The sequence below is a fragment of the Pimephales promelas genome, chromosome 16, assembly GCF_988280905.1.
Source record: "Pimephales promelas chromosome 16, fPimPro1.hap1.1, whole genome shotgun sequence".
In the NCBI taxonomy this organism is placed as follows: Eukaryota; Metazoa; Chordata; class Actinopteri; order Cypriniformes; family Leuciscidae; genus Pimephales; species Pimephales promelas.
Window position 1 is genome coordinate 877,042 of NC_142784.1, and position 22,008 is coordinate 899,049.

Below are 22,008 nucleotides of genomic sequence, written 5' to 3' on the forward strand. Positions count from 1 at the left end.
TACACCTCGTCTGTAATGGATCTGAAACGTACCGAGCTTCCATAGTCCATCACGGAGAAATCCAGGCTGTACTTCCTCCCTACGGTTCCCACGACCTGTCAACACAAGAGTCAGAGTCATCCTTCAGCAAACACTCACAGGCCCAGTCTCGCTGAAGGCAGAGGAGGAGCACAACTCCAGAGCACGCAGATCTGAAGAGAGAACTTGAACAATAGATATTCGTACTGGTGTGCTAACATTTACACTCACAGCTCCAATGTGAAAACACGTACAATAAAAATATTTGCACTCGCAGACAAGTCACAAACCTGAACTCTGAATTTAAATCTGCAGACAAGCATTAGGTAGAAATGTGTAAAAGGCCACTCACAGAAATGCAAAGACAGACAAACCTCACTTAGGCACTGCAACTTCTCAAATCTGCCATTTCATGCTTCACACCTTGACTTTCGCAACTATTTCCACGATATATTAGATTCAAAACTAACTTAAAACTACTTGTCTGTCACTTCAAATGCAGAATTTGGGTTTGTGATTATTGTATTATTCTGAAATCTGTGTGCTGTGGAGTTGTGCTTCTGCTTTGCCTTCACGAGCATCTGAGCTGAAGTGTGTGTGTGTGTGAGCTGGCCTCACCTGGTCCTCCGCCGTGGCCGTGTGCACCTGCTGCAGGCCGAACACCCTGAAGGGCGAGCCGTGGTGTGTGTTCAGGTGATGCAGGGCCACTTGAGCCGCCCGCCGCGCTGGGAAGTGTGTGGGAACCAGCTCTCCGGTGGCCATCGTCGGTGTCTGAGAGAGCAGAGGCACACACAAGCACTGAGACACACCTCACTCACAGGGTGTGTGTGTGTCTTACACTGGACTTTGAGTCTCTAACAGTTGAGTAACAAGAGCATGTGATCACTGTCAAAACGAGGAGATGAAGAAATACTCAAGTGTTCACACAAGCAGAAGCTGCTAGGAAGAGTTTCCGCACTTCCTGTTGTGTGCTGTAGCCACGCCCTCTTTTAAAGAGACACCGCACTCTCAGCACATCCAAAATAACCTGGCTCTTCCAACCCTTATAATGGCAGTTTTGAAGACTATAAAGGTGTGTCCATCCATCTTAAGTGCTCCGGGGGTTGATAAAGGCCTTCTGAAGGGGAGTGATGCATTCGTAACGGGTTAAAGGGTTAGTTCACCCAAAAATTAAAATTCTGTCAGTATTTACTCACCCGCATGTTGTTCAACCCCGTAAGACCTTCGTTCATCTTCGCAACACAAATTAAGATATTTAAGATATTAAGATACTAGTCCATAGGCTTCTTGAGGGAATGACTCTTGCTGGCATCGAAAAGTCATTAAAGACATCGTTAAAATAGTCCAAGTGACTACAGGGGCTCAATCTTAAGTTTATCAAACGACGAAAACACTTTTGTGCGCAAAAACAAACAAAAATAACGACTTTATTTCAACTATTCACTTCCTTCTCCATGGGCCTGTAGTCAGTTAACGTAGTGTGATTGCGTAACGTCACACGTAGGCTCACTATTGGCCGACGCTGGTCATGTGTGTGTGATGCGTGTGACGTACAATAACAGAAGCTTACGCTATTAAACTAGTAACCTGACTCGCGCAGAGGGAGAAATAAACCAATAGTTGAAATAAAGTCGTTATTTTTGCGCACAAAAAGTGTTCTCGTCGTTTGATAAAGTTAAGATTGAGCCCCTGTAGTCACTTGGACTATTTTAACGATGTCTTTAATGACTTTTCGAGGACATCAATTGTCATTCCCTCAAGAAGCCTATGGACTAGTATGCAGGAGCGATCTTAATATCTTAAATATCTTAATTCGCGTCCCGAAGATGAACGAAGGTCTTACGGGGTTGAACAACAACATGAGGGTGAGTAAATACTGACAGAATTTTCATTTTTGGGTGAACTAACCCTTTAAATACAGATGTTCTTCTCACACAGAGTAAAATGGCCGGATGATAAAGATCTGTCGTGGCTTAAAACAGTCCTGTGTTACCCTTCATGTGTCGGTCAAAAAATACTGAAAGAAATGTTCTATATTTTAGTTCGACAATTTTTTTGTATTTTATTTCATATTTTGTATTTTTAGAGGATTTTATGGTACTAAAAATATATTTACGCCGTATTTATAATCTATTTAAATCTGTGAGGAAATCAAAGCCATAAATCGACACCAGTGTGTTGCGCATGTGCGCTGATCTCGCGAGTGTGTGTGTTCGGCTGCAGTTCCTCGCGCTTCCACTAGAGGACGGGACCAGTGGGACTGCTGCTTTCAGGAGCGTTTAACCTGCTCCAGTCAGGGCCATGATTGTTCTTGTGTTCACACTGCCGGTGCCAAAACCTTTACCAAGTCTCGTACCATTCCGATGAATACCACCTGAAATGTGTTCATTTGTTGGGTCAGAAATGACCGTAGAGCACCAGAGGGTAAAGGATATTACATCATCTCTCAAAACTGTTAATGCCGTCGCGATATTGCTGGTTATGTCCACATCAGCATCCACAGAGAGCGGAGAGTAATAATGTGAACACTGGACGTGTGTGCTGCAGGTTTGACTTCACCCATAAGAAGCAGTCTGGAGGCTCGGGTCAGTACGGTAAAGTGGTGGGCGTCCTGGAGCCGCTGGAGCCCGAGAACTACACCAAACTGGAGTTCAGCGACCAGACCGTGGGCACCAACATCCCTAAGCAGTTCGTGCCCGCCGTGGAGAAGGTGAGCGAGGATCATATCCCAGTCGGCCCACGTTCATTAGCGTGTTTGAATATGTGCGCAGATTACATATTAAAGGCGCATTAGTTTGATTTATGGCTTATTAATACCGCACGATTAGTGGCCTAGAGGTCAGTGTGAGCCTGTGTGTGTGTGTCCTCAGGGCTTCAGGGAGGCGAGTGAGAAGGGGCCGCTGACGGGACACAGGATCTCCGGCGTGCGGTTCGTGCTGGACGACGGGGCGCATCACATGGTGGACTCCAACGAGATGTCCTTCATCCGGGCCGGAGAGGGCGCTCTCAAACAGGGTATGTGCCCCCTCCTCCTCTACTGTGTGTGTGTGTGTGCGTGTGTTGACGTGTGTGTCCCTGTGCGCAGCGCTGGAGAAGGCCAGTGTGGTGATCCTGGAGCCGGTGATGTCAGTGGAGATCGTGGCTCCTGACGAGTTCCAGGGGGCCGTGATCGCAGGGGTCAACCGCAGGCACGGCGTGGTCACGGGGCAGGACGGGGCCGAGGGCTACTTCACACTCTACGCCGACGTGAGTCTCTCGCTGGACCTCCACACATTATAGTTCACACTCGGGGTGGGAACATGTGGGCCGATAACAGATATATCGGCCGATAAATACAGACTTTGAGAGCTGGATTTCAAAAACAAAGCTCACCATTAAACGCCACGGCCCAAACACTTCAGATATACAGCCTGCTTTTTGTCATCTAAAGTCGCTTATATGACACACAAACACACTGTATTTTCCTCAAAGTGATTTCGATCACATTTAAGGCCATCATGTTGAACATTCGCATCTGAAGCGTCTCAGCTGAGGGAAATAACACACCATTGTTCAGCTTTAACATATCGGACTCATTCTCTTATCGGGTCGACATTAAAAATGAACCTGTATCGGCCGATGCTCACATGTTGTGCTTCGCTCAAACCGTATTCACTTAATAGCCCTTAATCCTGTAATTGTGGACACATGTGGGCACAGAGGACTGATCCTAATTTGTATTTATTATAAATGTTATATCACTGTCTTCGATAAAGTTTTGTCTATTCATTTATGGTGTTTTTTTTATATTTTGGGGGTATTTTTGAATTTATTTACTTCAAAAAGTACCATATTTTCTATGTAAATTATGCTTATTTTTATGTTTTATTTTTTTAACTACATTAAAATATCTTTCCAGTAAGTTCTTAGAGCTGAAACCTAAAGATGAAGTGACTTTGCCGTCAGCTGGTGTCTTATTTTGGCTTATTTTAGTTTAATGCTCTACTTTTTCCAGTAAGAGATTAGAAACTGCAAAAAAACTAAAGGAAAACATTCAGACGTGTTGTACAGTAGTAGTACACATTTACAGTGTGTGTAAATGTGTGTGTGAGATTAACCCTTGTGATCATGTTTCAGATCCCGTTGAATGACATGTTTGGATACGCCACAGAGCTGCGCTCCTGCACTGAGGTAAAACACACACACACACAGCGCTGAAGACTGTAGAGTGATGATGCATGTTCACTGTGTGTGTGTGTGTGTGTGTGTGTGTGTGTTCAGGGTAAAGGCGAGTACACCATGGACTACAGCAGATATCAGCCCTGTCTGCCCAGCGTTCAGGAGGACCTGGTCAACAAACACCTGGAGGCCACGGGACAGATGCCCGCCAAGAAGAGCAAGTGGAAGAACTGAACACACACACACACGGACGTTTGTAAGAGGTGAACAGTCAAGAAGGTCACAGGGATTGGGAGGGTTTGCTCAGTAACTGTAAATGTCGTTGTACAGCAAATGGTCGCAAATGTGGTGATTTAATATAAAATGATGATGTTTTAAATCAGTGTGTGTTGAGTCGCATTGGGAAAGACGTAACACACTTCACCTGACTGGAGCGATTACACACACACACACACACACACACGATAGCTTGATTCCCTCAGACCAGTGAAACATAAACCTAATGTTGAGAGCGAGAGGAGGCATTTTACGCCACACACACCCAGGTCGGTTTACACACACACACACACACACACACACCAGAGCTCAGCGGGAATCTGTTTACTGTGTTATTATAAAGCCGTATGTGACGCGCCTCACCTGACGACACACACTGATGAGCCAGAACTAATGATCATAACCGATTACAGTCCTCCTGTGGAGGCGGGGCTCATTTGCATATTCATAGAACCACGCATACTAAATGAGGCAAGAGTGTTGAGTTACATTCAAGATATTTTTAGGCAATTTTTCAAGGAAAAAAATGTTCATTTTGATGTTTAAAATGAGTTTTAAGGGATAAACTGATTGACTACAGGAGGACTTTAATATGCGGCCTTGTTAGGAGATGATCAACAATATTCGCTTCACCGATGACTACAAAATAATGTTTTGGCTCGCCGATGTACGTGGAAACAAAATGATGAAGAGAAATAAACATTTAGACTTTGCAAACACAGTTTTTTTTGTGTTTCATCCAATCTGATTAAAAGATAAGCACGTCTGAATCCAGTGATTTTGTCACTTCCTGTCTACTGAGATCCCTTCATCTGATTGGTTTGTGTCCTTCGCTGCTTATGATATCCCACAATCCTGTGTGTTCGATTACATGAAAAGAATCAAAATGGCGTCTGAAAGTAGCGATCGGTGGTCAGTTTTTCTACAATATTAAATAATATTGTAGTAATTAAATGTTCACTTAGTTATGCATCTCATTACATTATTAAGCTTCCTCAGAAATCATCGCATGACCCAAATCAGCCGTCGAAGCGTTCAAATCCCGCTTTCTGGATCACAACAGCCCCGAAGATGCTCAGGCCGGACAGTAAGACAGGAATAACCTCAGCAAACACAGCACAGGAACATGAACGTAACGCAGACTGCCGTAATGAGCACTGGTTACCTGGGACGGGGCCGGCGCCGGGTCCGTGGGCCGCGTGAAGCAGTGAGAGACGGGTAGAGCCGCACTGAGCTCAAGCAGAGAGAGAGAGAGGAGCAGCCAGATCATCCTCAGCTACACAACACTGACGCTTTCCAGACGAGAGATCTCCTCACACAGATCCAGAAGCCACGAGTTCACTCAGACACTCGATCATTCACACAGGACACAACACATCTCAGAGTTCATCAATCCCTCCAAAATGATGTCACTTCCTGGAAGATGATGCCAAAAAGGACCTGGCTCAAGTTCAAGAGACTTCACAGAGGAGGAAAGTGATATTGAGGACACGGATTGTTTACTCAAAGATAATATTTTGCGCTCTGTTTCAGGAAATCATGCATACTAAACAGTAAAGTGATCCATATATCATCTGAGTGTCGTGTAACAATAAAACACCAGGAGGCTGGACCAAAGAAGGAAATCTGTCCACTTTTACCATGTGTAATGGGCTGTTGAAGCTATAAGCCCACTGCTAGCTAGAAAACAACAGCATGCTATTGCTAGCAGAAGGTTAACATTTAGGGAGACAAGAAATAAACATGTTCATGTCCAGTATGAACACAACAGGGTTGACATGGTATGTTTTACGCCATTAGAGTCTTCAAGAAATGATAAAAATAGAGAAAAGTTTATGACTGACACTTACTTTGTTCTTGGAGTTGCTTTCCCTCCAAGGAAATGATGTCAGGTCTAGCAGGTCATGTGATTTATGGCAGAAACTGGAGTTTGGCAGACAAATTTAATGGTTTTGCGTGTTATATAATCACAATATTAGTATATCTGGAATATAATAAAATTGAAGAAAAAACATGTTGTTTACATTCTAAATTAGCAATCCAATTTAAAATAACCTTCATTGGTCCCATTTAGGTGACCTTAACTATTATGTAGGCTACTTGCATGTAACATTAATGATAATATAAGTTTATTATCAATTAATTTGTAAAATCAGTTGACATAAGTTAATTCACATTTTTGCGTAAACTATGACGTATTGTTTCATGGCGAAATAAACCCACCAAACTAAATGACTCGACACATCTTACGAATCGCTGAATCAGTTTCGAGTGTTCAAACCGAATCAACACACGGTCTGAACGCGTTTCCAACGGTCATCCGCTTCTGTTGACGTGTGTTTGCTTTTAAACACGAATTTAATTGTGAGAATAACACACACAACACTGATAAATACAAGAAAAAAAATATAAATATATACCAGGAAATGCGAGATGAAAAATCCAAGTTGAAAAAAAAAAAAAAACTGCAGCGTTCCCTATTGATCACGTGACCTCAGCCGCCTGTCACATGACTGCGCTAGTTTGAACCATAGGTTTGAACATGGCAGACAGAGAGGAGCACCGGAGTCTCTTAGATGACGATGATGAGGATGAAGAAGATGAGGGGTCTCGGCACCTGAGCCCGCTGTGTGACCCGAGGCACCTGCTCCACCGGATCCTGGTGCTGCTCTTCATGTGCTTTCTGGGCTTCGGTAAGAACAATCCGGACGACGAGTCACAAGACACACACACACACCATCCACATAAGTTATCCATAAAGCGTTATATTCGCATGATAGCGTGTGGTCTTACTATGTTGTGACCCTGTTTGGGCTCAGTGGTGTCAGATTTCATGTGAAAGTGAAACTCTGTTTGTTGTGTCTGTTTCAGGGAGTTATTTCTGTTATGATAATCCAGCTGCGCTTCAGACTCAAGTCATACAGGTGTGTGTGTGTGCATTTAGGCTAATGTCCTCTGAGAAAACAAGCATGATTTAATGTTTATGGTAATGTAATGTGTGTGTGATGGTTCTGGGCTCGTTGCAGAAGCCCAGTTGTGTTTGTCTAGTAGGACTGAATGTGTAATAAAGCATCAGCTGAGAGAGTGTGTACTGCTGTCACTGATTGACTGGCGTCTGTGTGTGTGTGTGTGTGTGTGTGTGTGTGTGTGTGTGTAGGATATGAGTCTGAACACGGCCTCCTTCATGCAGCTGTACGCCTGGTACTCGTGGCCTAACGTGTTCCTCTGCTTCCTGGGAGGCTTTCTGTTGGACCGGGTCTTCGGCATCAGGTCCAGTCCACACACACACACTCTCAAGCTTCACTCATATCTCATAACGTCTGCTTTCTTCATATGGATGCTGGACTGTGAGTGTGTGAACGTCAGCTGACTAACTCTTGTGTTGTTCTAGGCTGGGGACTATCATCTTTGCTCTGTTTGTGTTAATCGGGCAGGTTGGTCATCACACACACACACACATGAATAGATAATTTTGGGAATCGAACATCGATTCCAATTGTGGCATTGAATACTTGAGTTCAGGAATCAGATACTTGTTATAAAATAAACATTCGGATTCCTCTTATCGGTTGCTCTGTGAGCATTTCAGTGTGATTTTAACCCTTGTGCTGCATTAGATTTTTAACACCGTTGAGTGCATTAAGGACCAAAAATGGCCACATATTAAACATTGCCTAAAATATTATATATTATTATTATTTTCCACTTTTACCAAGTTAAATCTTTTAACCAGCATCAGTCCTCATCATAACTACCAAAAATGTATTCAATTTCAGGATTTCAACCCTTTAATTACCAGTTTTGTTTGCGAAACCATCGATTTGTATAAGAGGAAAAAATACAAAAATTCAATTATTTTCAATAAACTAAATGCAAAGAGAAAACTTTAGATTTGGATTATCACAGTCCCACTTTGCAAAAAATCCCACTTAGCGCGTTAGAGACCAAAAATGGCCACCTATTAAACATTGCCTATTGCCTAAAATAAGGTGCATTTCCACCCATAGGGAATAAATATGTAGTGACGTCATCACTATATAATGCAAATATAATGCTTTTGCTTCAAAATGAAAGGATGTTTGTGCAAAAATCATGTTTCATGTATTACTGACAGCCTCAGATTTAAACAACGTTTTAATGGGTTTCAATGGGCCATTTTTGGTCTTTATGGTGCTGAGTGTTACTATTTGATCTACACAGTGTGTGTTATACATATTTTGCAAAATGGGATCACATTTTTTACATGTATCCAAAAAGTCAAAATTTTGCCAAATTTCATACCATTTGCATTAAAACAGCCAAAATGGTCAAAGAAATTAAACTGCAAAAGACCAAAAATGTCCCTAATGCAGCATAAGGGTTAAAGCATCGACGTGTCGTGCAGGTGTGTGTATCTGGGCAACTGCAGGTGTGTGTAACTATACAGGGCCACTGTCGTCTCTATAACACTAATCAAACTACAAGAGTTCTTGCCTGACTAGCTTTTGTAACTATATAATGTATAAAGTGCATGATTGATTAGTTCCTGAAGTCTTACAACACTGTTTATTTCAGGTGTGTCTTTGTTCAGTTGTGATTTCTAATTTTAAAACGATACCCAACACTACACATAGGTCACATGTACACTGTACTGCTACAGTCACCCACAACACTCACGCAGCCCAGTTGACCGGTGTGTGTGTGTGTGTGTGTGTGTTTATGAGTTGTACGGTTGTTTTGCAGATCATATTCGCAGCCGGCGCTCTGGCCAATCACTTCTGGCTGATGAACGTGGGTCGGTTTGTGTTTGGGTGAGCGTGTCTCCTGACTGAAAGCCTGTAGTTGTGTGTGTGTGTGTGTGTGTGTGTGTGAACGCTGATCCTCTCTGCTGTGCAGCATCGGTGGAGAGTCTCTGGCTGTGGCGCAGAACACGTATGCCGTCAACTGGTTTAAAGGGAAAGAGCTCAACCTGGTGTTCGGCCTGCAGCTCAGCATGGCCAGACTGGTGAGTGTGTGTGTGTGTGTGTGTCAGACCTCTTACTACATCATAAAACAGCTTGATCATGTCGGTTCAAGTCGATGTGCAGCTTCATTCTCGGGTTTAAAAGGATCGTTGACAAAACTGATCAATACTCAGGAAACAATTTACTGCTTATTATAAATATTTCATACTTGATGTGAACCTGTTCTGCATTTTATTAGTGAAAAATATATATTTATATCTCTATGATAGTGTTATTGTTAAACGACCCCCTTCAGAAGTTTGGGTTTGATGAGATGTTTTAATGCGTTTATTTGATCATAAATAGTGGAACATGATTGTAGTGTAAATCATCAGTTTTCTATGTGAGTATATAGTAAAGTGTAATGTATTCCTGTGATCCAATCATTACTCAAGTCTTCGGTGTCACATGATCCTTCAGAAATCACTCTAATATGAGGATCTGATGATCAAGACACATTTATGATTATTATCAGTCCATATTTCTGTGGAAACCATCATTTATTTTCTTCTTTAACATCATAAATGTTACACTTTTGATCAGGTTAATGCGTCCTTGCAGAGTAAAATGATTAATTTATTTAAAATGACCTCAATCATTTGAACAGTAGTGTGTGTATGTGTGTATATATACAGTACCGGTCAAAAGTTTTAGATCGTTAAGATTTTTTTATGTTTTTAAAAGAAGTCTCTTCTGCTCACCAAGGCTGCAATTATTTGATGAAAAAAAAACAAAAAAAAACCCCCAGTAATATTGTGAATTATTATTACAATTTAAAACAGCGGTTTTCTATGTGAATATATAGAGAAGTGTAATTTATTCCTGTGATCAAAGCTGAATTTATCATCATTACTCCAGTCTTCAGTGTCACATGATCCTACAGAAATTATTATAATATGATGCTGAAGAAACATTTCTGATTATTATCCATGTTGGATACATTTTTATTTCAGGATTCTTTGATGGATAGAAAGTTCAAAAGAACAGAATTGATCTGAAATGGAAAGCTTTTGTAACATTAATCACTACCATTCAAAAGTTTGGGGTCAGTAAGAATTTATTTTTTATTTTTGGGGGAAAGAAATTAGAAAATACTTTTGTTCATCAAGGATGAGTTAAATTGATCAAAAGTTACAGTAATATTTTAAATAAATGCTGTTCTTTTGATCTTTCTATTCATCATAGAATTTTGGGGGAATAAATGGTACACGACTGTTTTCAACATTGAAAATAATAATTGATGTTTTTTGAGCATAAAATCAGCATATTAGACTGATTTCTGAAGGATCATGTGACACTGAAAACTGATGTGTAATCAGCAACAGTAATGATGTTGAAAATTCAGCTTTCAAATGACATTTTAAAATATATTAAAATAGAAAACAGTCATTTTAAATTGTCATAATATTTCACAATATTACTGTTTCCATCAAATAAAGCAGCCTTGGTGAGCAGAAGAGACTTCATTCAAAAACATAATTTAAAATCTTACTGATGTAAAACTTTTGACCGGTAGTGTGTATATATATATATATCTATATATATGAAGAGTTCAGATGCAAAAGCCTCTAAATGCCATTTGAAATTTTCTTCTTTAATGATGATTTTTATCAAACTTGTATATTTAAGTTCAGTGATTTCACTTAAATGGGGATGAAGATTACCTATGAATTTAAGTGAAATTACTGAACTTAAATATACAAGTTTGATAAAAATCATCATTAAAGAAGAAAATTTCAAATGGCATTTAGAGGCTTTTGCATCTGAACTCTTCATATATATAGATATATATATATAGATATATATTTATTGGTGGATTAACGTGAAACTTTAGCTGAAGTTGTGTTGATAATTCTCCAGAGAGCTGACAGATCAGATGAGTGAGTTATATCCTAAATCAGTGGAGAGGGTTATTTCAGTGTGACTGACGTGTGTGTGTGTGTGTTCAGGGCAGCACAGTGAACATGAACGTGATCGGTTGGGTGTACGGCCGTATTCAGTCTCTGACGGGATCAGCGGGACACTCCACTCTCGGGATCACACTCATGATCGGTGAGTATCGTACAGTATGTCACACATCACTGCGCTTTAAAACTAGAAAGTGTGAGCATCTGTAAACTGAGTTGAGTGTTTCTGCAGAGCGTGTCCTGACTCACACACATCAGATGATCAGTTACACACACACACACACACACACACACCCTGGTGTGCCTCGTCTTTCACTTCTCCTTCTGCTTCTCACTGAATCTCCTGTCCGGAGTAACGCTCATGATCCAGACACACGCGTGTGTGTGTGTGTGTGTGTGTGTGTGTGTGTGTGTGTGTGTGTGTAACCCTGATGAAGGCCTTCCTGCTGAAACACAACACTCTTCCTGTTCAGCTCAGAATATCACATTTGAAGGATTTCTGGTGGATTGAGAGGAACTGAAATGCTTAAAAGTGTATCTGAGTGTGTGTGTGACGGTCTCTGTGACGTGTGTGTGTGTGTGTGCAGCGGCGTCCACGTGTCTGTTCTCGCTCATCTGCGCTCTGGTGCTGGGGTTCCTGGACCGACGGGCAGAGAAGATCCTCAAGAAGGAGCAGGGCAGAACCGGTGAGATGATCCTCACTGATCTCAGAGAGTCCAGCTCTTCAGCGGAGTGTGTGTGTTTTACAGAAGTGTGTGTGTGTGTGTGTGTAGGGGAAGTCATCAAGCTGACTGACGTCAAGGACTTTCCCTTCTCTCTCTGGCTCATCTTCATCATCTGTGTGGCGTATTACGTGGCCATCTTCCCCTTTATTGGACTGGGCCAGTGAGTTTCTGCCCAGAACTAAAATCAAGAGTAAACTGTTTAAAACGAGTGTAAATCTAGACATGAACACGAGAGAATCATTATGATGAGATTGTGATGGATGGGTTTGGATGACGTTGTCTTTACCAACAGAGTTTTCTTCATCGAGAAGTTCGACTTCACTACTGTCCAGGCCAGAGCCATCAACAGGTACACACACACACACACACACACACACCAGGGGCGACGCCAGAAATGTTAAAGTGGGTGGGCCTTCATAAAACAGGGTGGGCAGTGTAGCGTAAGAAAACTGCAACTAAATCACCCAAAATAATAATAATCCAACACAGCATAACGTGCTGATATAACAGCAAATAACATTTAATATAATAGCGAATAACAGCATATATCACTGAATGTACTGTTCTCCAACCAGCCGAATCGCTCATACTATCGGGGAAGTATCACTGGAGTCTGAGTCAAACCTCATCATTAGAGTCTTTATCACTGGAGTGTAGTCTGGACATGTTTAAAAGCTGCGCTGCTTTCCCTCATCCACCCAGATGTGGAGAAGCGCTTTACTTTCACTTTCTGTCAGATGTTTTACTGTAGTCGGTGTTAACGGTAATGCTGGAAGTGATTTACCCCTGTTCACACATGAGCTCAAAACATTTTTATTTGCTTTAGCGACTGAAAGTGCATGTGTGACACGTCTGTTCTTTAACTGTGCAGTATCGTGTACATCATCTCTGCGCCGGCGTCTCCTCTGCTGGGGTTTGTGGTGGACCGGGTCGGGCGTAACGTCCTCTGGGTTATGCTGGCCGTCACCACCACTCTCCTCTCACACATGATGCTGGCCTTCACCTTCTGGAACCCCTGGATCGCCATGGTAAGCCCCCTATGTGTGCCAGTTTGTGTGTGAGGGAGTGTGTCCGATGAGCCCTCAGGTCTTTAACCCTGTGTGTGTGTGTGTGTCAGTGTCTCCTAGGCCTGTCGTACTCTCTGCTGGCCTGTGCGCTGTGGCCCATGGTGGCGTTTGTGGTGCCCGAGCATCAGCTGGGAACGGCGTATGGATTGTAAGTCTCTCTTCTGATGTTCCTCATCCTCTGCTGAAGATCATGCCGGTGTTTCTGACACTCTGGTGTGTGTGTGTGTGTGTGTGTGCAGCATGCAGTCCATCCAGAACCTGGGTCTAGCCGTGATGTCGATGGCTGCGGGAAGCATCCTGGACAACAAGGGTTACCTCTTCCTCGAGGTCTTCTTCATCGCCTGCCTGTGCAGTGAGTATCTGCACAATCGTTTCTTTCTTAAATATTAACATTCTAATTATATTGGAATTCTTAAGGCAATATTTTAAAAATATACTGCATTGTTTCCTATTGTGTGGTTTCTTAAACCTGTAGTTCTGTCATCCTGAATCAATCCTGACTCCTGAAGTGTGTGTGTGTGTTTCAGTGGCTCTGTTTGCTGTGGTGGTGCTGTATCTGTATGATTATCACAAAGGTAAGCTCAGCGATCCCTCCTGACGAACTCGCCCTGTGACGGGCCGTTACTCACACACACTTCCTCTGCTTCTGTCCTCAGAGGGCGAGCTGAACCTGTCAGCCTCGACACGAGCCGAACGACTCAAATCTGAGTGAGTAAACCTCTCTCCTTCACCTCAGACACTCATCTGGCCTCCTCAGTGCCAGGAACACACACACACACACACACACACACACTTCTCACGCAGAGGCGTTGAGGGAACAGAAACTGTGGTTCCTCTGCTGGGAGAGAAAATTAAAGGAAGTCAGGGAGAATCTCACACACTGTCAAGAACACACGTTATTCAGATTTCACCCTGAACCGGTGAATTGTGACACTGTATTCAGGACAAATCAACACGTTTAACCGCCAACAACTCATTTTAGGTGTGACTAGATATTGTTTGGCGCTGCTGTGTGTTTTCTACTGGGAATCCAAGAGCAGTCCAGACTTTTAAATAGGTCCATTATTTTAAAAAAATCCAGTATTCTACAATTTATTCTATCAATTAATCAAGTAATCAGATAAAAATTGTGCTAATAAAAATAGATCCAAGTGCACAACAGCCTTTAAAATGACTGAAGTACAAATATATAATAACAAACAATGATACTTGGTTCAAAGTAATCATAAGATTATAATCGACACTGTTAAGATACAGCATGTTAAGTAAATGCTATAAACTAATATGAACATATTAGGGCCCTTTGTGACCCCGCAGCCCCGATCATGGGCCCGTTGTAACCGCGCAGCCCATATTGATAGGATAGCATCTTGCAGTTGATGGAGATTTGTGGGATGAAGCTCCCGTTCCACCACATCCCAAAGATGCTCTATTGGGTTGAGATCTGGTGACTGTGGCGGCCATTTTACTACAGTCAACTCATTGACATGTTCAAGAAACCAGTTTGAAATGATCCAAGCTTTGTGACATGGTGCATTATCCTGCTGGAAGTAGCCATCAGAGGATGGGGTCATGGTGGCCATAAAAGGATGGACATGGTCAGAAACAATACTCAAAACAATACCCAATTGGCACTAAGGGGCCTAAAGTGTGCCAAGAAAACATCCCCCACATTTGTGAAAAGCATTCACAAATGCTTTGCTGCATACCTCGGTTGTAACGAGTGGTTATTTCAGTCAAAGTTGCTCTTCTATCAGCTTGAATCAGTCGGCCCATTCTCCTCTGACCTCTCGCATCAACAAGGCATTTTGGCCCACAGGACTGACCCATACTGGATGTTTTTCCCTTTTCACACCATTCTTTGTAAACCCTAGAAATGGTTGTGCGTGAAAATCCCAGTAACTGAGCAGATTGTGAAATACTCAGACACCAACAACCATGCCATGCTCAAAACTGCTTAAATCCCCTTTCTTTCCCATTCTGACATTCAGTTTGGAGTTCAGGAGATTGTCTTGACCAGGACCACACCCCTAAATGCTTTGAAGCAACTGCCATGTGATTGGTTGATTAGATAATTGCATTAATTAGAATTTGAACAGGTGTTCCTAATAATCCTTTAGGTGAGTGTATAATCCCACAATCACTCTGTCCATGCCAGTGAACCCATCAACACAAGATGGCCGATGAGCTTAGTGAACTCAAGTTTGTGTGTGTGTGTTTCAGGTGATGGCTCTTCTGCTCTGCGTCCTTGACTGAACACTTTCCCACATCACCCACAATCCTCTAGATGAGCACCGGACAGACGGACACCACACACACACACACACAGAAAGCACTTTACTTTACATGATCCTGTGACATTATTCTCAGCAATTAAAAAAAAAAAAAAAAACTGTAATGCCAAATTTTTTTATAATATGCCATTTTAATAATACTTTTGATATTGCTGCCATGTTATTACCCTGTAGTGCCTAAACTTATAACTCTTGATTTTATTAAAGAAACTCTGTCAGGGTAGGATGATTTTAAGCACTTTATTATTGTAGAAATGGGTTCATTGTAATGAAAATAATGTCACAAGGTCCTAAAGTATTCTTGATGTATTCTTCCCCCTTTTCTCTCTCTTTTTCTTTCTTTCTTTCTTTTTCCTTTGGGGATGAAATATGAGGCACATTTCTTCATGAGGTCCAGCTGATGTGGGAAGCATCTGAGCAGTTCTCACTTGTTCTCGATTCGGACCCTGAGCCGGTCCTTTGCACAGCCTGTGCTGTCCCGCACCGGACTCACTGCATCAGGACACACTCGGACTGGCAGCTGCTCCTCTCTTAACTCTATTGTAGCTTCAGTTTTAATTTCTTTTTTTTTTGCACAGATTGATTGATTTTATCTCCAAAGGACTGACGATTTACCACCTGTTCATCACGACGAAGTGTCTTTGGGCCGGTCCACAGAACGCGTTTGTGCTGTTAAAACCCTGAGACGAAGGTCTAGAGACACGTTTTTTAAAAAGTTGAACTTCTTTAACTTGAGCACTGTGTTTCTAGAAAGCCGTATAATGAGCGCAACGGTTCAAGACGTCCGTCTAGTGCATTATGTTGGAAAATACCGGTCTCAGTGGAATGGAGAAACGCGTTCTGTGTGAACGGCCCCTCACTCATAGATATTGTAAATGGCATTTTATACTGACTTTAAAGCATTTTTCTTGAATATTTGTCGTGTTATTATTGAAATTTCTTGAAGATTTGTAATTTAATTTAGTCATAAAACAGCGGCAGGAGATCTAGTCCCGCAACACCAAATACATCAACATGTTAAAATCATTTCAAGAGTTTACATGATTCAAATATATATATATAATCAATGTACAATTACATTTTTTTTTAAGCGATACATTTTGCTTTAAAATATAGTGGATTTTTTTGTACCTTATGTTTTCCATCAGAAGTATTTGGGTTGAATTATGGCCTGGCATGTCTCTGACAGCGTACTGCTGATATGGCTTCAGCTTAATCTCTGTGTAATATTTCATCTTTAGCATGTAATGCTGTATTTGACATACATATTTGATATCAGTTGTTCTGAGCTACTAATCAAAGATGTCCAGCGCAGCTCGTCATGATGGTGTGTGATTCTGAACACCGAGACTCTTGACTCTCAAGAGGAGAATAAACACATCAGATGAACTGGTTCGTTTTCTAGTGTGTGTGTGTGTGTGTAAATGTCGGTGTAGTGAAACTGCAGTTCTGTCTCAGGGATGTCCAGCGTGTCCATCCGGAGACTGTGGAGGATCGAGAGCATCTGAAGCCTCTGTCCCCGTTCGGTCTACGCAACCGCTATCTGTCCAGACTGGGCGTGCAGGTGACAAACACACACACACACACACACAGACATCTGGGCATGCATGTTACAGAGAAAACACACTGTAATATCTGATGCTTCTGCACAAACCAGCACTTTTCACAGGGTTCATACAAGATGCTTAAAATGTAATTGAATTTGACGTTTTGAATTTTAAAGGGATAGTTCACCCAAAAATGAAAATTCTATCATCATTTACTCACCCTCATGTTGTTCCAAGCCTCTATGTGTTTATTTGTTCTGCTGAACACAAAGGAAGATATTTGGAATAATGTTTTAATCAAACAGATCTCATTCCCCATTGACTACCAGAGTAGGAAAAAATACATACTGAGATCTGTTTGATTTAAAACTTTCTTCCAAATATCTTCCTAAAATAAACACATAGAGGTTTGGAACAACATGAGGGTGAGTAAATATTGACAGAATATTTATTTGTGGGTGAACTATCCCTTTAAGTCCTGGAAAACCCTTGAAAACAGCCATATTTATGAAAATTACTGTAATGGATGAGATTGTGTTGCTATTGTGCCGTGATGATCATCTGTTAGAGTCTGTGTTCTCCATAAAAGCTCTCTTTAATTCTAACTTGCTTCAGTAAAGTTACAGCTCGATAGAGAAGTGATTCTACATAAGGAAATCAGAATAAATAATAGTTTACAGTTTCTATAGAGTTATCTTAATCTTAATTCAATAGAGTTTCTTAGTACAGTCACAACAAACATTAATCATAAACAACAGTAAATAGTTATTAGTTTGTCTTTTGATGTAGAAGTGTTCAAAAAGACAATAATATGCTCTTAAAGAAAATATGGAAACGATATAAAAATGAGCTGTAGCACACATCATATGAATCTAAAATTCTATATAAACCGTAATAATAATTATAATGCTATTACTTAACAATTACAATGCAAAACCTAAATGTACGCATTAACTGAATGCTTGACAAACAAAGTGTCCACTGAGCATACAGTCTGAAAACACAAAGTTGATCATCCTCACAAACATATACATGTAGTGTGTAAATATGATAATACGCACAATAACACACAAATCCACCAAAGCAAGATTAATTTAGCAAACAACTCTCAAAATCCTGGTTTTCTTTCTGCCTTTTGCATCACTACAAATGAATAGAGGTTTTTTTTTTTAGGCAGTCATGTTGATAGTCTTCTAGCGCCCTCTGCTGGACTGGCTTGCACTTTACTTTAACAGCCGCCCACAAACGTGCAGTTATTGGGGATTATTTTCCCCATCCGAGATTGAGTCTGTCCACAGGATAATTTGGGCTTTGTTCTTGGTTAGTTCCCTCTGAAACACTTGGGCAAGTTGAGCTTTCCTGTAGTTCAAACAGTAACGCCAAGGTCATGGGTTCAACTCCCAGGGTAAGCAAGAACTGATAGGAATATAAATGTGTACCTTGAAATGCAATGTAAGTCGCTGTGGATAAAAGCGACTAAATAAAATGAGGGCGGCACACAGCTTTAGCCTGGACATTGAAAGTTGTTTCTTGGGAGCTACTCGCGATCGGGCAGTAACGAATGCCACCTCATCATGGCCGTGTGGATTATCAGCCTGCAGATATACAACACACCTGTAGGCCCTCTCTGAAGCATCACAGAAGATGTGGACTGCATTGTTGCAGCTGGGGTAAAGCAAAATGAGATGTTTTCAAGATGTTGCCATTGGAGTTCGCTCTCCCAAGCTTTCCAAGCTTCAAGAATGTCACCAGGAAGCAGTGGGTCATCCCATTCTCTCAACAGTTGAACAAGAATCTTGGCCCTTGTTGTGAACGGGGGGGATGAACCCTAGTGGCAAGCACCCTGTAGATATTTCTCAATGTTGTAGGGCTTGCTTCTTGCAGATGGGACTTGTATGTCAGGGGGATCTGACCTACACCTCCAGCTGAAATCTGGGATGTTACTTGCCCATTGCCTTAATTCAAAGCGCTCCTCCACTGGCCAGTAGCTCTCTCACCTTGTTGACTGCTGTTTTAGCTGATTTAGGGGAAGAGGAGCTCTGGAGCCAATTGTCCACATAAAAGTTTCTTTCAAAAGCATCCTGCACATCATTTCCTACTTGACTGTGATCAGTGATGTGCATATGTGGCACAGCATGGGGAGCAAGTTGTCCTAAATGGCAGGCCTTGCCATTCGTATACACTAGGAGGGTTGTCTCTCTGCATAACACACGGCAGAAACTGTAAGAGTGGTCTGTCCTCACGAATAGCTTTACCTGATGAAACATACCTTTTAATGACACTGCTGACAGCTCTAAATCCCAGCAGGATGCCTAGCAGAGAAGAGCTTAAATTAGGACAAGGTGGGATCAATTCATTACAATTGTTTGCTTGATGGGTAAAGGAAGAGTTGAACACAATTCTGTTTTTCAGTCGCCATATGATGCGGGATGAACCGTGACTCTCTAGATGACTCCCACATTTCTTGACTCACTTCTGTGGTGTATCCAGCCTGTTCTAGTTTCTGAATTTCTGAGCTGTATGCTGTGGCATAGTCTGGATCCCGGAAGAGGCGCTCCTCTGTCCTCCACAGGTTGTTAAGGACTGAAGTTGGTTTATGTTCCCTTGAACTTTCCAGTCTGATCCTGTCGAGACCTTGCCACCAGCTTTTCACTCTCATATGCAAGATGTTGAGCTGCCCAAGCTTTTCCAAAGTTTTGTGATGCAGCTCAGCTGATGGGGAGAGTGTTATGGTGAACACGCATGTTGTACCACTCTATTCTGTTGTGGTAAGCACTTGGTTGGGCCTAGAAGTATCCAGCCAAGTCTAGTCTTAACCACCTCAGACCCCCCAGGTGGACCTAACCCTACTGGCTGGATTGGGGTTATTAAAGGGAAAGTTCACCCAAAAATTAAAATTAGCCCATGATTTACTCACCCTCAAGCCATCCTGGGTGTACATGACATGCTTCTTTCTTTTTTTTTTTTATATTAAAAAACATATTGATGGCTTGCTCTTTTTCAATAACAATTTATGTGAAATTAGTGTTTTATTTTATCGATAAAAACAATCTTTGCACACAATCAACGTTGCAACCTGTCTGCTATAGATATAGAGCCATTTTGCATGGCCATGCGCTTGATATTGCTCATGCTTTATACATTTCCAAGTATATGATACAGCTTTCATTCACAGTCGCCACAGTCATTACTTGTGTGTCACACTTTGTTCGAATTTTTGTTTATCTATTTACCTTTTTTAAATATAAAAGATAATAATGAAATTGTTTGATAAGGGGATCTCTAATTGTAGTGGTGCTTAAAGTCCTGGAATTTAATTTTACAGTATCTGTACGAACCCTGTTTGCACGATTGATTTGTCACACAAACCTCCAGCTTTAGGACGCACCCTAACAAACACTAGCAACCATGAATGCAGGATTATTTCTAATTGTACATTAAAGGGTTAGTTCACCTAAAAATGAAAATTCTGTCAGTATTTACTCACCCTCATGTTGTTCCAACCCCGTAAGACCTTCGTTCATCTTCGGGACACAAATTAAGATATTTAAGATATTAAAGGGTTAGTTCATCCAAAAATGAAAATTAAGTCATTAATTACTCACCCCCATGCTGTACCAACCCCGTAAGACCTTCGTTCGTCTTCGGAACACAAATGAAGATATTTTTGATTAAATTTGAGAGCTGTATAACTACCACATTGGCTCCTAAAGGACTGCCTCTTGACGGCCCAGAAAGTCAATGAAGAAAACGTTTAAATATCCCAAGTGACTACCGTGGCTCAACTATATGTTTATCAAGCGACGGGAATACTTTTTGTGCGAAAAAACAAACAAAAATAATGAGTTTATTCGACTATTTCTTTTCTTCCTTGTAGGCCAGAACGAGACTTCCTTAGATTTCCACGACGCATGCGCGAGAATTGCGATCTGAAGTAGTGTAAGCTGGTGTGAGCAGATCGCAAATCTGGCGCATGCGTCGTGGAAATCTAAGGAAGTCTCGTTTCTGGCCTACAAGGAAGAAAAGAAATAGTCAAATAAACTCGTTATTTTTGTTTGTTTTTTTGCGCACAAAAGTGTTCTCGTCGTTTGATAAAGTTAAGATTGAGCCCCTGTAGTCACTTGGACTATTTTAACGATGTCTTTAATGACTTTTCGAGGACAGCAAGAGTCATTCCCTCAAGAAGCCTATGGACTAGTATGCAGGAGCGATCTTAATATCTTAAATATCTTAATTTGTGTTGTGAAGATGAACGAAGGTCTTACGGGGTTGAACAACATGAGGGTGAGTAAATACTGACAGAATTTTCATTTTTGGGTGAACTAACCCTTTAATCCTATAATGCTCATCATCTTCTTTGAAAGTCATTGGTTGTTCTGTCAACAGATGCCGGACCACTGCTCCCCACATCTGTCTTCAATGGCCTACAGGAGTCTACTCAAATGAGTGTGTGTGTGTGTCTGAATGTATATCTGTGTATATCTTGCCACTGCAAAATGTGGTGCTTCACTGCTGCTAGAATTAAAATATTTGTATTATTAAACCTTTATTTTTGTGTGCATTTTGGATGTTTGATTAATATCCAGCAAAAGCCCTTCAGTACACGAGTTGGTCCGAGAAAAGAACAAACTCGCTCATAGGGCCCTATCTTGCACCCGGCGCGAATGACTTTGTACACAGAAGCATATATCAGTCCTATTTTGCTGCCGCGCAAAGCGGGCTTTTCCCTCCACAGACGCATGTCGGTAAGCTAGGAAATGAACTTGCGCTCCCTGGTGGGTCGGGGCAAAACGGAGGCGTGTTTCGGCGCAAACATTCCCTGGTGCTATTTTGCAGTTCCAGAAAACAATTGCACCACTGACCAGAAAAAACCTAGTTTAAAGTCAGTGGCACGTTGTTCATAATGCTATTTTAAGTGTGCATGCTTGCCCATAATGTAGCAGGTGCACAACGCGCATACACTTTGATTCTCTCAACACAAATGCAGCAGTTTTTATATTTGCAAATCATACATTGTAACGAGGTTCAGGGCAG

General features: G+C 41.6%; 3 protein-coding genes across 5 annotated transcripts in view; 2 read left to right on the forward strand and 1 right to left on the reverse strand.

Annotated features, from left to right (window-relative positions):
• gfm1 (G elongation factor, mitochondrial 1) overlaps positions 1 to 5,173 on the forward strand; it is a 22,214-nt gene extending 17,041 nt beyond the window's left edge. The window contains exons 14-18 of the mRNA XM_039654084.2: positions 2,566 to 2,728; positions 2,889 to 3,033; positions 3,104 to 3,264; positions 4,135 to 4,188; positions 4,279 to 5,173. Coding sequence (XP_039510018.2) covers positions 2,566 to 2,728; positions 2,889 to 3,033; positions 3,104 to 3,264; positions 4,135 to 4,188; positions 4,279 to 4,410 — 655 coding nt within the window. The 3' untranslated portion in view covers positions 4,411 to 5,173. The remainder of the gene's footprint in view (positions 1 to 2,565; positions 2,729 to 2,888; positions 3,034 to 3,103; positions 3,265 to 4,134; positions 4,189 to 4,278) is intronic.
• The window catches only part of lxn (latexin), a 13,410-nt gene extending 6,450 nt beyond the window's left edge, over positions 1 to 6,960 (reverse strand). Inside the window, exons 1-4 of one of the 2 annotated variants that reach the window (XM_089120834.1) lie at positions 6,873 to 6,960; positions 6,303 to 6,375; positions 637 to 789; positions 33 to 95 (exon numbers count right to left, since the gene is read on the reverse strand). In XM_089120834.1, the coding sequence (XP_088976960.1) occupies positions 33 to 95; positions 637 to 780 (207 nt within the window). In that variant the 5' untranslated portion in view covers positions 781 to 789; positions 6,303 to 6,375; positions 6,873 to 6,960. Of the gene's footprint in view, positions 1 to 32; positions 96 to 636; positions 790 to 5,617; positions 5,761 to 6,302; positions 6,376 to 6,872 lie in introns of those variants that run through there. The other variant, XM_089120833.1, reaches the window with a different exon arrangement.
• mfsd1 (major facilitator superfamily domain containing 1) lies at positions 6,951 to 21,521 on the forward strand. Of its 2 annotated transcripts, XM_039654085.2 has the most exons (17): positions 6,951 to 7,145; positions 7,324 to 7,376; positions 7,610 to 7,722; positions 7,844 to 7,886; positions 9,175 to 9,242; positions 9,328 to 9,436; positions 11,384 to 11,486; positions 11,929 to 12,027; positions 12,115 to 12,226; positions 12,359 to 12,415; positions 12,938 to 13,094; positions 13,184 to 13,281; positions 13,373 to 13,485; positions 13,661 to 13,708; positions 13,790 to 13,841; positions 16,886 to 16,991; positions 21,361 to 21,521. In XM_039654085.2, exons 1-17 carry the CDS (start codon positions 6,995 to 6,997, stop codon positions 21,418 to 21,420), a joined length of 1,542 nt encoding a protein of 513 aa, XP_039510019.2. In that variant the 5' UTR covers positions 6,951 to 6,994; the 3' UTR covers positions 21,421 to 21,521. The 2 variants fall into 2 exon arrangements, with proteins under 2 accessions (XP_039510019.2, XP_039510020.2); XM_039654086.2 differs by lacking the exons at positions 16,886 to 16,991; positions 21,361 to 21,521 and adding an exon at positions 15,357 to 16,820 and having other exon boundaries at positions 6,953 to 7,145.
• The last annotated feature ends 487 nt before the right edge of the window (positions 21,522 to 22,008 follow it).